General features: G+C 40.2%; 1 protein-coding gene across 1 annotated transcript; it reads right to left on the minus strand.

Annotated features, from left to right (window-relative positions):
* Window positions 1-257: 257 nt before the first annotated feature.
* Window positions 258-14,104, minus strand: LOC110270916 (uncharacterized). Its single transcript, XM_088483454.1, has 4 exons — window positions 14,038-14,104; window positions 13,498-13,618; window positions 851-1,056; window positions 258-319 (listed from the first exon to the last, which is right to left on the minus strand). The coding sequence occupies exons 1-4, from the start codon at window positions 14,102-14,104 to the stop codon at window positions 258-260; spliced, it is 456 nt and encodes a 151-aa protein (XP_088339580.1).
* Between the last annotated feature and the right edge of the window lie 4,826 nt (window positions 14,105-18,930).

Genomic DNA, 18,930 nt, shown 5'->3' on the forward strand with positions numbered 1-18,930 from the left:
ATCAGCTTCATAATCCATAATGCATTACAATTTCTAAGAGTTGCATCAAAACCGAAGTTCATATTCTTTCTGCAACAGCACCGCAAATAGAAGTCTTTTACGAAAAACAACACAACTCAAATTTTATTATTTTTCTTGGAACAATTATATTAAATCAAACGTAGTAGAAACACACCAGACAAGAAGAAACATTGGGCTATTCAGTGGCGGGAAGTGACTGGCTTCCACCGCTTCCAAAGGCGATTCCTATTCTCACCTCAAAAGTTGATACAACTGAATACAAAAGTGTTTTTCCATCCAGGATTGGTGTAAATAGAAGCTGCAAAATGAATATGAATCTTAGTAACAAAAAGATAAAGCACCAAACCATGTTTTTAATTAATGCATGAAAATCAGTTCACAGCCCCAAAAGTAAAGATACATATCCACATGTTTTCTTTTTCTCTAAATTTGCTTCTTTGAAATTCAAAATGCCGACATTGCTTCTACATACATCACCCAATGGAATAAAGAATCTAATCAGCTTTCACATAAAATAAATCAAGAATTATTATCCAAACCATCAACAATACAACACTCAAGAACTAGAATAACATGTTCAAAGTTCACTAACTAAAGCTAATTCTAATTTGAAATCCTAATTCAAACTAAGTTAAACCTAAAAATTCAAGTCTAATTAAATTCAAACAAAATCCAAACAACAAAATTAAAATTAACCTAGAGACTTCATCAGCTGTAAGATCAGAAAAAATGGAACCTAGTGCAAATTGACAAATATGAGTTACAGGGAGAGGGGGAGGATGCTGTTTGAACTTAGAAAAGATGGTCATACCAATCCAAAGTTCTCTACCTCTTAATTTGACCCAAAATGCAAATGTTGCAGCAAGTGAAATCCCACATAGATAGAATGCTCCTAGATTTATGAAAGGCCCAAGGTGCTGCCATCCATAGCCTCTAGATATGCAAACAGAAGATTTATGGTAGATAGTGTTTAATCTAACCTGGCAGCAGCCCCAATTCCAAAAGGAATAGAATAGTGTTAAGATCGTATCGAGACTGCACAAGAAAAATCTGACTTAGATTTCTAACAAGAAAAGTTATGCTATGTTATAAAACTTACCAAACTGAAAGAACTGATGTTTCAAGTTCTGGATCTGCTAAAATGATAGAATCAAAATTCAGTAAACAATCTCAACTAGAGGAAACAGAAAATAGTTCATAAGGTATTAGTTATAAATTCACTCAATTGTTTAGAGCTTCACACATTTATCCGATGTTATCAATCCAAATATCATCATCACCTACACAACTGAATGAGCACTTCCAGGTTCCAACATCAATTAAGATGAAAGAAATTCTCATAAGCTGCACACATGGTGCACGAATTGTGAATCACACTTTTCACAACTCGTACCACTGACCAGCAAGTACACTGGGTCGTCCAAGTAATACCTCACGTGAGTAAGGGTCGAATCCCACGGAGATTGTTTGTTTGAAGCAATCTATGGTTATCTTGTAAATCTTAGTCAGGAAGTCAATTATGTTTATCAGTTGAATTGCAAATAAACAAGAGAGCATGGATTAAAGGTTACTTGTTATGCAGTAATGGAGAATATGTTGGAGTTTTGGAGATGCTTTGTCTTCTGAATCTCTGCTTTCCTCTGTCTTCTTGTTCACGCACGCACGTCCTCTTATGGCAAGCTGTGTGTTGGTGGATCACCATTGTCAATGGCTACCTTCCATCCTTCCAGTGAAAACTACGCTCACGCGCTCTGTCACAGCACGGCTAATCACCGGTTGGTTCTCGATCCGGTTGGAATAGAATCCCTTGATTCCTTTGCGTTTTTCACTAACGCCCAGCCTTCAGGAGTTTGAAGCTCGTCACAGTCATTCAATCCTTGAATCCTACTCGGAATACCACATACAAGATTTAGACTTTCCGGATTCTCGTGAATGCTGCCATCAATTCTAGCTTATACCACGAAGATTCTGATTAAGAGATCTAAGAGATACTCATTCAATCTGATATAGAACGGAGGTGGTTGTCAGGCACACGTTCATGGGTTGAGAATGGTGATGAGTGTCACGGATCATCACCTTCATCACAGTTAAGCGCGAATGAACATCTTAGATAGGAACAAGCGTGTTTGAATAGAAAACAGAAATACTTGCATTAATTCATCGAGACACAGCAGAGCTCCTCACCCCCAACAATGGAGTTTAGAGACTCATGCCGTCAAAGAGTACAAAGTTCGGATCTAAAATGTCATAAGGTACAAAATAAGTCTCTAAAAGTTGTTTAAATACTAAACTAGTAGCCTAGGTTTACAGAAAATGAGTAAACTCTGATAGATGGTGCAGAGATCCACTTCTGGGGCCCACTTGGTGTGTGCTGGGGCTGAGACTTAAGCAATTCACGTGCATAAGGCTGTTTTGGGCGTTCAACGCCAGGTTTGGATCCATTTCTGGCGTTGAACTCCAACTTTTGATCCTTTTCTGGCGCTGGACGCCAGAATTGGGCAGAGAACTGGCGTTGAACGCCAGTTTACGTCATCTATCCTTGTGCAAAGTATGAACTATTATATATTTCTGGAAAGCCCTGGATGTCTACTTTCCAACGCAATTGGAAGCGCGCCAGTTCGAGTTCTGTAGCTCCAGAAAATCCACTTTGAGTGCAGGGAGGTCAGAATCCAACAGCATCAGCAGTCCTTTTTCAGCCTGAATCAGATTTTTGCTCAGCTCCCTCAATTTCAGCCAGAAAAATACCTGAAATCACAGAAAAACACACAACTCATAGTAAAGTCCAGAAATATGAATTTTTCCTAAAAACTAATGGAATTAAACTAAAAACTAACTAAAACACCCTAAAAACTATATGAAATTAACCCCAAAAAGCGTATAAAATATCCGCTCATCACAACACCAAACTTAAACTGTTGCTTGTCCTCAAGCAACTAGACAAATAAAATAGAAGACTAATAGGTTGAGAAGCAATAATATCTCAGAGTTTTTGAATGAAGCTCAGATTCTAATTAGATGAGCGGGACTAGTAGCTTTTTGCTTCTGAACAGTTTTGGCATCTCACTTTATCCATTGAAGCTCAGAGTGATTGGCATCTATAGGAACTCAGAATTCAGATAGTGCTATTGATTCTCTTATTTTAGTGTGATGATTCTTGAACACAGCTTCTTTATGAGTCTTGGCCGTGGCCCTAAGCACTTTGTTTTCCAGTATTACCACCGGATACATAAATGCCACAGACACATAACTGGGTGAACCTTTTCAGATTGTGACTCAGCTTTGCTAAAGTCCCTAATTAGAGGTGTCCAGAGTTCTTAAGCACACTCTTCTTTTTGCTTTGGACCTTGACTTTAACCGCTCAGTCTCAAGTTTTCACTTGACACCTTCACGCCACAAGCACATGGTTAGGGACAGCTTGGTTTAGCCGCTTAGGCTAGGATTTTATTCCTTCTTGGCCCTCCTATCCACTGATTCTCAAAGCCTTGGGATCCTTTTTATTACCCTTGCCTTTTGATTTTAAGAGCTTTGGCTTTTTCTGCTTGCTTTTTCTTTTTTTTCTATTTTTTTTGCAAGCTTTGTTCTTTGCTGCTTTTTCTTGCTTCAAGAATCATTTTTATGATTTTTCAGATTATCAATAACATGTCTCTTGTTCATCATTCTTTCAAGAGCCAACATATTTAACAGTCTTAAACAACAAATTCAAAAGACATATGCACTGTTCAAGCATTCATTCAGAAGACAGAAAGCATTGCCACCACATTTAACTAATTAGAATTTCTCTTATTAAAACTCGAAATTTTATTGCCTCTTATTCAAAAGATCTACTATTTTATTCATGTTTGCTGATGATGAGAAAAATAAACTATGGCTTAATTGGAGATAAAATCAAAATAGATACTAATTACTACTATATGACTCCTAAGGTGAACTTCTATACGACACTATCACAGAGTTAAAGTAGAAATTGGAATTTAACAACCTTTATTCTGGGGGAACAGGGGTTCCTCTGATCCTTGGGGTGCTCGGTCCTGCAAGAGATAACTTCTGGCGCTTCAAGTCCCTTAAGTCACGCCCTTGCTCCTCTTGTTCTTTAAACATATAGGTAAGAATTTGACTGTGTTCCTTCTGTTCTTTTATTATTTGCTCCATAGCTTCCCGGATCTTGGTGACAGACGTCTCAAGATACTCCCAATATTCAGATTGAGGGATTTCTGGGAGAAATTCCTGTGTTTTCTTCTTGGTGGGATCCTCCTGTGCTTGTTGTTTTTCCATTGATGCCTTGGTGATTGGTTTCTCAACTGAGATGTACTCAGTTATTCCCATCCTTACTCCAGCATCCTTGCAGAGCAGCGATATCACGCTTGGATAAGCCAACCTGGCCTCCTTAGAATTTTTGTTAGCAACTTTGTAGAGTTCAGCTGAGATCAGCTGATGAACTTCCACTTCCTTTCCCATCATGATGCAATGGATCATCACTGCTCTTTTAACTGTGACTTCAGAACGGTTGCTAGTAGGCAACAGAGAATGCCCAATGAAGTCCAGCCATCCTCTGGCGACTGGTTTGAGATCTTCTCTCTTGAGTTGATTTGGGATACCCTTTGTGTTGGTGGTCCACCTGGCTCCAGGGATACATATGTCCTCTAGAATCTTATCCAGACCCTTGTCTGTTCTCATCATTCTCCTGTTGAAGGAATCTGGATCATCTTTCAGCTGAGGTAGCTTTAAGATCTCTCTGATCTTGTCAGGGGTGGTATGAACAATCTTTCCTCTGACCATGGTCCAATATTCATAGAAGGCAGTTCCATATTAGCATAGAACTCCTGGATCATATTCCTTCCCACCTTCGTTTCAGAATTAGCTAGGACTTCCCAGTTCCTGATTCGAATTTGCTCCTGGATCTCCGGATATTCATCTTCTTTCAGATCGAATCTAACTTCCGGGATCACTGATCTCAGACCCATTATTTTGTTATAATGGTCTGAATGTTCTTTAGATAAGAACTTCCCTTGATTCCAAAGTGGTTTTGGAACACTCTCTTTCTTGCCTCTTGGAGTGGGTTGTTTTCCTTTGGGGGCCATGATCTTAGTGATCGCGGATAAACACACCAAACTTAGAGGTTTGCTTGTCCTCAAGCAAAAGAAAAGAAAGGAGAGGGAAAGAAGGAGAGCTAGGTGCACTTGTTGATGGGAGGGGAGGGAGGCCGAACCCAAATTTATAGGGAGGGAGGGGGTTTTCGAAAAAAAAAGAGATAAAGATATGATAAAAAGATTTATTTGGAAAAGATAAGATAGAAGATATAGTTTAAAATTGAGAGGATATGAAAGATTTTTCTGAAAAAGATAGATTTAGATTTTGAAAAAGATAAAGTGGAGGTTTTGAAAAAGATATTGATGAGTTGAAAAAGATAGATTTGTAAAAAAAAAAAATTTTGAAAAGAGTTGGATTGAATTTGCAAAGATGCCTGGTGCTTATGGATTAAAATACATTTGATATTTTTAGTGGTAGGGTTTTTAGAAATTATGGAATTTAGAAATCAGGGTTCTTAACATGTTTATGTAAGAAATCATGAATTGAAGTATGAAAATCAAGATTTAGAATGAAAAATTTTGAATAAAAATGAGTTTTGTCTCCTCCCTGCCATCCTGGCGTTTGAACGCCCAAACACTGCCTGTTTTGGGCGTTCAGCGCCCAATTGCTGCTCTCCTGGGCGTTCAACGCCCAGCTGCTGCCATTACTGGCGTTCAACGCCCAGTGGGTGCCCATTTCTGGCGTTGAACGCCCAGATTGCTACCATTACTGGCGTTCAACTCCCAGTGAATGCCCATTTTGGGCGTTGAACGCCCAAAATATACTTTTACTGGCGTTTTCTTGCCAGTGAGCTCTTTTTCTCTGTTTTGTGTGCCGAGGTCTTCTGTAAATGATTCCTCACCTTAGTGTCAGTGAAGTTTATATAAACAAATAAAAAAAATAAAAGCAGGGCAAAATGCTTAGAGGATTGTTGCCCCATGGCTGGGTTGCCTCCCAGCAAGCGCTTCTTTATTGTCTTTAGCTGGACCTTGCTGAGCTTTTAATCTAGCTTCAGCCTTGAGCATTCTTGCTCAATGTTGCCTTCAAGATAATTCTTGATTCTCTGTCCATTGACAATGAACTTCTTATCAGAATCAATATCTTGAAGCTCCACATAACCATATGGTGATACACTTGTAATCACGTATGGTCCCCTCCACCGGGATTTTAGTTTCCCGGGGAATAGCCTGAGTCTAGAGTTGAACAACAGAACCTTCTGTCCTGGTTCAAAGATTCTAGATGACAGCTTTCTGTCATGCCACTTTTTTTATTTTTCTTTATAAAGCTTGGCATTCTCGAAAGCTGTGAATCTGAATTCCTCTAGCTCATTTAGCTGGAGCAATCGTTTTTCTCCTGCTAGTTTGGCATCAAAGTTTAGGAATCTGGTTGCCCAGTAGGCCTTATGTTCCAGTTCCACGGGCAGGTGACATGCCTTACCACACAAGAGTTGGTATGGAGAGGTCCCTATAGGGGTCTTGAATGCTGTCTTGTAAGCCCACAGAGCATCATCCAAGCTCCGTGCCCAATCCTTTCTACGGGTATTTACTGTCCGTTCCAGGATTCTCTTTAATTCTCTATTAGAGACTTCAGCTTGCCCATTGGTTTGTGGATGATATGGAGTGGCCACCTTGTGGCGAATTCCAAACCGAACCATGGCAGAGTAAAGCTGTTTATTGCAGAAGTGAGTGCCCCCATCACTGATTAGTACTCTAGGGACACCAAACCTGCTAAAGATATGTTTCTGGAGGAACTTCAGCACTGTTTTAGTATCATTAGTGGGTGTGGCAATAGCCTCAACCCATTTTGATACATAGTCAACTACCACCAGAATATAAGTGTTTGAGTATGATGGTGGGAAAGGTCCCATGAAGTCAATTTCCCATACGTCAAACAACTCAATTTCCAAGATTCCTTGTTGAGGCATGGCGTAACCATGAGGCAGATTACCAGCTCTTTGGCAACTGTCATAGTTACGTACAAACTCTCGGGAATCTTTATAGAGTGTGGGCCAATAGAAGCCACATTGGAGGACCTTGGTGGCTGTTCGCTCACCTCTGAAATGGCCTCCATATTGAGATCCATGGCAATGCCATAGGATCCTCTGTGCCTCTTCTCTAGGCACACACCTACGGATTATTCCGTCTGCACATCTCTTAAAGAGATAGGGTTCATCCCACAAGTAATACTTTGCATCAGTAATTAATTTCTTCTTTTGTATCCTGTTGTACTCCTTGGGTATGAACCTTGCAGCTTTATAGTTTGCAATATCGGCAAACCATGGTGCTTCCTGAATGGCAAATAAATGCTCATCAGGAAACGTTTCAGATATCTCAAGAAAGGGGAGGGACGTCCCTTCCACTGGCTCTATCCGGAACAGATGATCAGCCACTTGGTTCTCTATCCCTTTTCTGTCTCTTATTTCTATATCAAACTCTTGCAGAAGCAATACCCATCTGATGAGCCTGGGTTTTGAATCCTGCTTTGTGAGTAGATATTTAAGATCAGCATGGTCAGTATACACAATCACTTTTGATCCTACTAAGTATGATCTGAACTTGTCAATGGCATAAACCACTGCAAGTAATTCTTTTTCTGTGGTTGTGTAATTTTTCTGGGCATCATTTAGAACGCGACTGGCATAATAAATGACATGCAGAAGCTTGTCATGTCTCTGTCCCAATACTGCACCAATGGCATGATCACTGGCATCACACATTAGCTCAAATGGTAACGTCCAGTCTGGTGCAGAAATGACTGGTGCTGTGACCAGCTTAGCTTTCAGCGTTTCAAACACCTGCAGGCACTCTGTGTCAAACACAAATGGCGTGTCAGCAGCTAGCAGATTGCTTAGAGGTTTTGCGATTTTTGAAAAATCCTTTATAAACCTCCTATAGAATCCTGCATGCCCCAGGAAGCTTCTGATTGCCTTAACATTGGTAGGTGGTGGTAATTTTTCAATTACCTCTATTTTTGCTTGATCCACCTCTATTCCCTTGTTTGAGATTTTATGCCCAAGAACAATTCCTTCAGTCACCATGAAGTGACACTTTTCCCAGTTTAAAACTAGGTTGGTCTCTTGGCATCTTTTCAGAACAAGTTTCAGGTGATCAAGATAGGAGCTGAATGAGTCTCCATATACTGAGAAGTCATCCATGAAGACTTCCAGAAATTTTTCCACCATATCAGAGAAAATAGAGAGCATGCATCTCTGGAAGGTTGCAGGCGCATTACATAGCCCAAATGGCATCCTTCTATAAGCAAACACTCCGGATGGACATGTGAATGCTGTTTTCTCTTGATCCTGGGGATCTACTACAATCTGGTTATAGCCTGAGTAGCCATCCAAAAAGCAATAATAATCATGACCTGCTAGTCTTTCTAGCATCTGGTCTATGAATGGTAAAGGAAAATGATCCTTTCTGGTGGCTGTATTGAGCCTTCTATAGTCAATACACATGCGCCACCCTGTAACTGTTCTTGTAGGAACCAGTTCATTTTTTTCATTATGAATCACTGTCATGCCTCCCTTTTTTGGGACGACTTGGACAGGGCTCACCCAGGGGCTATCAGAAATAGGAAAAATAATCCCAGCCTCTAGTAGTTTGGTGACCTCTTTCTGCACTACTTCTTTCATGGCTGGATTTAGCCGCCTCTGTGGTTGAACCACTGGTTTGGCATTATCCTCCAATAAGATTTTTTGCATACATCTAGCTGGGCTTATGCCCTTAAGGTCACCTATGGACCACCCAAGAGCTGTCTTGTGTGTCCTTAGCTCTTGAATAAGTGCCTCCTCTTCCTGTGAATTTAAAGCAGAGCTTATGATCACTGGAAAAGTGTCACCTTCTCCCAGAAACGCATATTTCAAGGATGGTGGTAATGGCTTGAGCTCGGGTTTAGGAGGTTTCTCCTCTTCCAGAAGAAATTTCAGAGGCTCTTTCATGTCCTCTGAATCCTCTAAATCAGGCTGAACATCTTTAAAGATGTTTTCCAACTTTGATTCAAGACTCTCAGCCATGTTGATCTCTTCTACCAAAGAGTCAATAAGATCAACTTTCATGCAATCTTTTGATGTGTCTGGATGCTGCATGGCTTTGACAGCGTTCAGCTTGAACTCATCATCATTGACTCTCAGGGTTATTTCCCCTTGTTGGACGTCAATGAGGGATCGTCCAGTTGCTAGGAAGGGTCTTCCTAGAATGAGAGTAGCACTCTTGGGCTCCTCCATTTCCAGCACAACAAAGTCAGTGGGAAAGGCGAATGGCCCAACTCTGACAATCATGTCTTCAATCACGCCTGATGGGTATTTAGTAGAACCATCAGCAAGTTGGAGACATATCCGGGTTGGTTTAACTTCTTCAGTTAAGCCAAGCTTTCTGATAGTGGATGCAGGTATTAGGTTGATGCTTGCCCCAAGATCGCATAAAGCTGTCTTGGTGCAATTACCTTCTAATATGCATGGTATCAGAAAACTCATGGTCTTTAAGCTTTTCAGGAAAGCTTTTCAGAATGACTGCACTGCATTCTTCAGTGAGGAGAACTCTTTCTATTTCTCTCCAATCCTTCTTATGACTCAAGATCTCTTTCATGAACTTGGCGTAAGAAGGTATTTGCTCAAGTGCTTCTGCAAATGGAATCTTTATTTCAAGAGTCCTGAGATAATCTGCAAAGCGAGCAAATTGCTTATCCTGCTCCTCTTTCCGTAGTTTTTGAGGATAAGGTATCTTGGCTTAATATTCTTCAACCTTAGTTGCTGCAGGTTTATTGCCTACAGAAGTGGTTGAAGAAGCCTTTTTAGAGGGGTTGTTATCAGCATTTGTGTGTGTCTGATCCCTCACTGGCGATTGAGTGCCAGAGTTAGAAGCTGGAGTGAAACTGGACGCCAGCTCCTTATTTGCTCCTGGCGTCTGAACGCCAGAACTGTGCCCATTTTGGGCGTTCAGCGCCAGATCTTGCCCATTTTGGGCGTTCAACGCCAGATCCTTGCCCATTTCTGGCGTTGAACGCCAGTCCTGCCTTGTTTCTGGCGTTGAACGCCAGTCCTGAGCATGATCTGGGCGTTCAGCGCCAGCCTTCCACCAATTTTCTGGCGTTTTAGTTCCAGAATTACTTTTCCCTGGGCTCTTACTGTCCTCAGGTGAATTTTGGGTGGTTTGCTCATTTCTTAGCTTTTTGCTGCCTTGAGGTGGGGTATTTAATGTTTTCCCACTTCTTAGTTAAACTGCTTGGCATTCTTCTGCTATTTGCCTTGACAGCTGCTGTGTTGTTTGCTTAAACTGTTCGTCCATATGTATATTAGCCATCCTTGTCTCTTGTAACCTTTCTTTGAATTCGGCTAACTGCTTTGTTAGAAAGTCCAATTGCTGATTGAATTCAGCAGCTTGTTTTACAGGACTGAGTTCAGCAGTTGCTGCCTTAACCTCTTCTTTCATGGAAGAGTCATTGCTTAGGTACAGATGCTGATTCCTGGCAACTGTATCAATGAGCTCTTGAGCCTCTTCAATTGTCTTTCTCATATGGATAGATCCACCAGCTGAGTAATCAAGAGACATCTGAGCTCCTTCTGGAAGCCCAAAATAGAAGATGTCTAACTGAACCCACTCTGAAAACATTTCAAAAGGGCATTTTCGTAGCATCTCCCTGTATCTTTCCCAGGCATCATAAAGAGATTCATTATCTCCTTGTTTAAAGCCTTGGATGTCCAGCCTTAGCTGTGTCATCCGTTTTGGGAGAAAGTACTGATTCAGGAATTTTTCTGTCAGTTGTTTCCATGTCTTTATGCTGGCCTTAGGTTGGTTATTCAACCACCTCTTAGCTTGATCTTTTACAGCAAATGGAAACAGTAATAGTCTGTAGACATCCTGATCTATTTCTTTATCATGTACTGTGTCAGCAATCTGTAGAAACTGTGCCAGAAACTCTGTAGGTTCTTCCTGTGGAAGACCGGAATACTGGCAACTTTGCTGCACCATGATAATGAGCTGAGGATTCAACTCAAAGCTACTGACTCCAATGGAGGGTATGCAGATACTACTCCCATATGAAGCAGTAGAGGGGTTAGAATATGACCCCAGAGTCCTCCTGGACTGTTCATTTCCGCTTAGGTCCATGATGGAGAAAGGAAGATGATGTAAAATAGAAAAAATATTTTTATTTATTTATTTATATATTTATTTCGAAAATGAAATAAATTAAAATAAATAAAAATTGAGTGAAGATTTTCGAAAAACTGAGGAGAGAGAAAGTGGTTAGGAAGTTTTGAAAAGGATATGATGATTTTAAAAAAAAAAGTTTTAAATTTTGAAATAAAAATCTGAATTTTTAGAAATATATTTCGAAAAATTGTTTTTAAAATAGAGAGAAAAGATATTTTTGATTTTTAAGAGGAAAGAGAAAAACAATAAGATAGCACAAGATTTAAAATTTTTAGATCTAATGGTCCTTATTTTCGAAAATTTTGGAGGGAAAACACTAAGGAACACCAAACTAAAAAATTTTAAGATCAAGACACAAAAAAAACTCAAGAACACTTTGAAGACTCACAAGAACACAAGAACATGAAGGACGAACACCAAATTTAAAATTTTTAGAAAACCAAAATAAATTTTCGAAAATTTTAAGAAAAATCAACAAGAAAACACCAAACTTAAAGTTTGGCACAGAATTTAGTAGAAAAATTATTTTTTTGAAAAAGATTTTAAAAAGAAAATAAGGATTCTAAAATTTTAACACAACAATAATAAGAGACTCTAAACAAAAAAAAGGAGAAATTTTTCCTAATCTAAGCAACAAAATAAACCGTTAGTTGTCCAAACACGAACAATCCCCGGCAACGGCGCCAAAAACTTGGTGCACGAATTGTGAATCACACTTTTCAAAACTCGTACCACTGACCAGCAAGTGCACTGGGTCGTCCAAGTAATACCTCACGTGAGTAAGGGTCGAATCCCACGGAGATTGTTGGTTTGAAGCAATCTATGGTTATCTTGTAAATCTAAGTCAGGAAGTCAATTATGTTTATCAGTTGAATTGCAAATAAACAAGAGAGCATGGATTAAAGGTTACTTGTTATGCAGTAATGGAGAATATGTTGGAGTTTTGGAGATGCTTTGTCTTCTGAATCTCTGCTTTCCTCTGTCTTCTTGTTCACGCACGCACGTCATCCTATGGCAAGCTGTGTGTTGGTGGATCACCGTTGTCAATGGCTACCTTCCATCCTTCCAGTGAAAACTACGCTCACGCGCTCTGTCACAGCACGGCTAATCATCGGTTGGTTCTCGATCCGGTTGGAATAGAATCCCTAGATTCCTTTGCGTTTGTCACTAACGCCCAGCCTTCAGGAGTTTGAAGCTCGTCACAGTCATTCAATCCTTGAATCCTACTCGGAATACCACAGACAAGATTTAGACTTTCCGGATTCTCGTGAATGCTGCCATCAATTCTAGCTTATACCACGAAGATTCTGATTAAGAGATCTAAGAGATACTCATTCAATCTGATATAGAACGGAGGTGGTTGTCAGGCACACGTTCATGGGTTGAGAATGGTGATGAGTGTCACGGATCATCACCTTCATCACAGTTAAGCGCGAATGAACATCTTAGATAGGAACAAGCGTGTTTGAATAGAAAACAGAAATACTTGCATTAATTCATCGAGACACAGCAGAGCTCCTCACCCCCAACAATGGAGTTTAGAGACTCATGCCGTCAAAGAGTACAAAGTTCGGATCTAAAATGTCATAAGGTACAAAATAAGTCTCTAAAAGTAGTTTAAATACTAAACTAGTAGCCTAGGTTTACAGAAAATGAGTAAACTCTGATAGATGGTGCAGAGATCCACTTCTGGGGCCCACTTGGTGTGTGCTGGGGTTGAGACTTAAGCAATTCACGTGCATAAGGCTATTTTGGGCGTTCAATGCCAGGTTTGGATCCATTTCTGGCGTTGAACTCCAACTTTTGATCCTTTTCTGGCGCTGGACGCCAGAATTGGGCAGAGAACTGGCGTTGAACGCCAGTTTACGTCATCTATCCTTGTGCAAAGTATGGACTATTATATATTTCTAGAAAGCCCTGGATGTCTACTTTCCAACGCAATTGGAAGCGCTCCATTTCGAGTTCTGTAGCTCCAGAAAATCCACTTTAAGTGCAGGGAGGTCAGAATCCAACAGCATCAGCAGTCCTTTTTCAGCCTGAATCAGATTTTTGCTCAGCTCCCTCAATTTCAGCCAGAAAAATACTTGAAATCACAGAAAAACACACAACTCATAATAAAGTCCAGAAATATGAATTTTTCCTAAAAACTAATGGAATTAAACTAAAAACTAACTAAAACACCCTAAAAACTATATGAAATTAACCCCAAAAAGCGTATAAAATATCCGCTCATCAACACACAAAAAAAGATACTCACCCTGTACTAACTCTGGACTCAACTAACTTGGAGAGCTGTGTCAATGCCTCCCTTGAAAGCTTAACTTTCTGAATGTCACTGTCCTGCCTGTACCCTTCATCTCCAACAACAAATCCATGTCCTGATTTTATATTTGTACACCATAACCAACATAAAAATAAAATAAATAATCAATTAGCTAAATAACAGATTAAATCTTGTTTGCCTACAGAAAAACATAGCTTAATTCTTTAGTTTTTAGATGAATTCCGGGTTTATGTGATTAAGGAGAATTTAAATTGGTAATCAAATTTCCATGTAAAACACCCAAAGCAAAGAAAACATAACCAAAAAAAGCATCAGAGAGGAATATAGCTTGAAGCTGGAAATTGAAAGCAACCACTATGTTCAAGGAATTCATCATATTAACTAGATTTGGAAGGTTAATTTTACCAAAAGAGAATTCATCATATTAACTAGCCTCCTCAAAACATATTTACATGTCATTGGAAAAAAACAAAAATGGAAAATTCATAGGAAAATGTAATTGCAATTACCTACCTATTGATATCAATCTTCTCATCAGATTCAACAATAGTAGCTTCAAAACCATAAATTCCACCTCCATAACTAGTAACAGGTTCACCTTCAACAGTTACGATGTAAATCTCAACTTTCACATACACAATAAGACCACATAGAACTGCAACCAAGCACCCAAACTCCAACAACCTCATTGTGCCAACTCCAACACTTCACATCCACAAGATCTGTTTCATAATCCAAATGATGACACAGTTGAGTTAGACTGAAAAAACAAAGAAAGAAGGTTAGTTCCAATGTGACACTGATCCGAGTAAATCAGCTGAACGTGCATTGGTAGTTGGTGTTTAAAATAATATAACTTCTGAGAACATAGAAAAGGATCAGCAACTCATTCATATATGGTGTTTTGAAAAAACAAGTCATTAGCAAATCTTCTATTTTGCTTTTTAATTGATATCAAAATTCAGGAAACACAGTTGAGCTGCAATAGGGGACTGAACCGACCACTTAGAATTTAGAAACATGCAAGATTACAGCTCTTGAATCAAATTCCTTCCTGTCAAGTTCTACAATGATCAGATTTTGAAACTAATCGACACTAACTTTTGAAACTAAAATAACTGTTATAACAGATGCTAGTCTAATAGATATAGTGCAGCAAATTGTTAAAAATTGAAACAAACAAACTAACTTCTAATTTCTAACTAACCTGACAATTATAACAAATTAACCAACTCACAAATTCTTCAACAGATATAGTACCAAAGCAAACTGAAAGTACCTCCTCATTGTCACCCTCAGGATCTGAATGTGACTCAGTAACACTACAAGTAATTCCTCTCTTCCCTCTTTATTCCAAAATAACATCACCACGCGAAGCAGAATCAGTAACAATTCAGAAAAAATAAACAAATAAACAAATAAAACGCAAATTCCACTAAGAATGGAAAGCAAAGCCGCTTCCTGAAGCTCGAGCTCAGCTTGAAGGAACTCCAACGCCGTAGAGGGTAGCAGGTGCGTACGGAAACTGGGTAACGGGTTTGGCGAGAATAAGGAAAAAAAGGGTATTCAAGTTGAACCATGCATGTTCATCAACAACGGTGATGAGCGGCGACGGAGAAGAGATGAGCGGTGACGCAACATCTTGGAGACGGTGCAGCAGCTCAACAGCGAGCTCCAGTCGACGACAGCGCGGCGACAGAGCACAACAGTGGCGAGACATCCCTTCGAGATCCTTGGCAGCGGTACATCAGCCTGGCGGTGGCAGAACGGCGATGACAACAAGTGTAACACCCTACCATACAGAATCTTATGCTTAAGTCATAATTCAGAGATGGCAAGGTATTACGACCTCTAAAATAAAAATTGAGTACGTATAGTAGTATGAATGATTGATTATAACTAGGAGCCTTTATAGAAAAAGGGGTAAACAAAAAAACGTAACTCGAAAGCGCTACACTCCGATCGATAACGTAACGAGTAAAGGATAAGCGAATGCGAGATCATATATATAAAGAGTGTCAAAAACGGGAATAACAAGGCTCAAAATCCGGCCGCGAAGATAACCGGTCCGAGCATAGCAATATATACATATAATAAAATAAGGAAAACCCCAAGGAAAACCCAAAGGGACACAAATACAGAAACCTATTCTCCAAAACCTCCTATAAGAGGAGTCATCACAGTTTGTATTATTTAATGGAGATAAAAGTATCTAAACAAGATATATAACCCAAAACAGAGTCCCGAGAACAAAGGATCTTCGCTAATCCAGAAGTCTCCAGCATGCCTCAACGAGAAGCCTCGCGTCCTGCATTTGAAAACCACAAAATCTGCATGGGTGAGAACCAGAGGTCCCCAGCACGGTAACAGCTTTCACATATATAATACATAATAATAGAGGAAAGCCGAAGGCAATCCTAGAACTTTCTCCAGATAATATCAAAGCTTATAAACAAACTAAACCGTAAGTGGCAACTGACTAAAGATTCTTCAGTCTAACTAATACTTCCCTTTCCAATTCCTTCAGACCTCCCAACCACCAGCAGGAGTATAATATAGCAAACACAGTTATATCAGACAAGAGATTTACAAATAGGAATAGATAAGGCATTTAGACAATTAGCAAGTAATATGAAGTCAAATAGGCAATCTCAAACAATTCATGTAGTATGCTTATGATGCATGCCTGTCCCTAGTGGCTGATGATATCATTTGTCGGTTATAGAGCCAACCCGACAAGTCCTGGTAGCTAACCATTGGACTGTCCCTCTGTCGCGCATCCCCAACTCGAGTTGTACTCATCATAAACTTGATCATAATCATGATCCATATCCATCACCCTCACTGGTGAATATTTACGGGGGCGAGCTCATCCGAGCCTTTCACAGTGCCCGGCCACACTTACGACATAGGGTCAACAGAGTATCAAGTCTCAACCTGGAGCACGTGGTGGCTAGCCACTGCTGCTACCTAGGGAAACTCGTATCTCAGATAGTGGAAGTGCAACATTCACAATTCATTCAACAGCATATATGCATTTATACTTAGCCATAATCATGGCTCCGCCGTAACACGGCAATAATCTAGCCATCCGGCTTACGGTTAAATCCATAACCAGCCAATTCATTAACAATTACGGCCCTTCGGCCCATGGCATAACAAGCACTTCCACCGCCATTCTCCGCATCTCACGTAATCATCTTTGATCATCATTGATCATTCATTTTTCCCTTGCTTCACTCGCAAGTTACCACATTCACTAGCCCTTTTCCTCATGCTAGGCATATCATAATGATTTAAGATATAAGTGGTGAGATCGGAGGCTTAGAAGTATGAAATTTGGCTTTTAAAACTCAAAAATCAACTTTGGGATGAAAACAAGGCCACGCGTACGCGCACTCCACGCGCACGCGCGGATGGCCAAAAACTCATCGACGCGCAAGCATCATACGCGCGAACGTGCGGGTTGAAAAATATCCAAACGACGCGCAAGCGTCAGCCACGCGTACGCGTGGGTGCTCTTGCGCCCAGGCACAAAACTGGCACAATTCTGGCACAACTCTCTGGAAAATAGCTGGGAATATGGCGCAGCGCATCGACGCGCCCGCGCACACCACGCGCACGCGTGGATGGTGCTTCCTGGAAGAATGGCGTGCACGCGCCAAGTGCGCCTACGCGCGGAGGGTTATTCTGCTAAAAATTTTCTAAGTTAAAAGCTGCAGAATTCACAGATTCAACCCCCAATCTTCCGACGGTCATAAGTCTCTCATTTTAAATCATTTTTCACCCGTTCTTCGAACGGCATGGACATCCCGGATCCAATTTCATTTCTAAATAGATTTGGCACAAATCAGAGATCCTTAGTCCAGGTTATGTCCCGTCAAAGTATGCCCAAAAACCATGTTTTCATACAAAACCACAAAGTGCCATTTTCAAAACAAGTCACTTTCAACTCTTTTCAAAATCAATCAAAACATGCCAATTTCAAGCCTTTTCTTTGAAATCATTCGAAATGTACCAAAATCAACAACAAGCCATCCTCAACTCACACATTGACACTTTACCAAAATTTCCAAAATCACCATCCAACCCTTTTAACACTTCTCAATCAAATTGCTAAAGGACAAACACAATATCATGTCATACATCCTCCCTCATCCCAATTTCCAATAATACCATTTCCAATCAACCATCATTATACATAATCAACATCATACTCACCATCAACATGGTATCACCCATCAATTCAACCTCAATCATCCATCAAGCATATATCACAACATGCATTTCTCATATATCACACAATCAAGGCATCAATATTCATAATCACATATATGATCACATCATATATCTCAACCATTCAACCACATCAACAATTCAATTCCTATCTTAGGGCCTCTAGCCTAAGTATTTCCTACCACATTACATATTAGATACGGGAAACCGAAACCATACCTTAGCCGATTACCCAAGCTCAACCGGAACACTTCCAAACCACTTGTCCACAAGCTCTCAAGGTCTCAACACCTCCAAGAACAGATTTTATCACACAAAACCCTCTCCCAAGCTTTCCAAAATCACCAATCAAGCTCCAATATTCACATATACACAACCTAAGCCACAATCATCATATCCATACACAACATCTCAATACCCAAACATCATAGAACAACAAATTACACTAGGGTTGAGAATCTTACCACACCCAAGGTCCAAGGAGACAAGATTAACCTTCTCCTTCAAGAGAGTTGGGTCCTATAACATCAAAGAGCCCAAAATCTCAATATTTTTGCTCATGAAACTCGAAATCAAGGCTGGAAATTCGAAGATAAAAACGTGGCTTACCTCAAGATTGATTGTATGGGTTTTGTAGAGATCTTCGCGGTGAACGCGTGGCCGCAAACGGTGCGGCAATCGGAGCTCTAGATCAAAAGTTATGGTGGTTTGAAGATCAAGTGAGAGATAGAACTTGAGAGAGTGTTCTTCCCCTCCCTTACTCCATTTCAGCGTGTTTGAGTGATAAGTGAGGAGAGAGAGTGCTGAAATAAGTGTTTTAGGGTTTAGTTATGTTGGGCCAAGGGCCCACTTTGGGTCCGGTTGGCCCGGTTTGGCCCGTTCGGTCCAATCTTGGTCCGATTTCTATAAAATTGGTACCGAAATTCTCGTCTCAATCTCCTCTATCATATTAAGCCATAAAAATAACATTTTTGGCTTTATAGAATAAATTCTCATTTATGGGTTAATTAGTCGTTAATTAACCGGGTCTTACAACAAGCCCTAGCAGCGGCGGTGGAGCTTCAGCGGCGATAGAGCACCCCTTTCTTCTCTCCTCCATTGCGTTTTCTCTCTTCCTCAAGCTCTCTCTCTCTCTCTCACTGGCATTCGACGACGACGATGACAGAGCCC

The sequence above is a fragment of the Arachis ipaensis genome, chromosome B4 (genome assembly GCF_059453495.1).
Source record: "Arachis ipaensis isolate K30076 ecotype BB chromosome B4, ASM5945349v1, whole genome shotgun sequence".
Classification (NCBI taxonomy): Eukaryota; Viridiplantae; Streptophyta; class Magnoliopsida; order Fabales; family Fabaceae; genus Arachis; species Arachis ipaensis.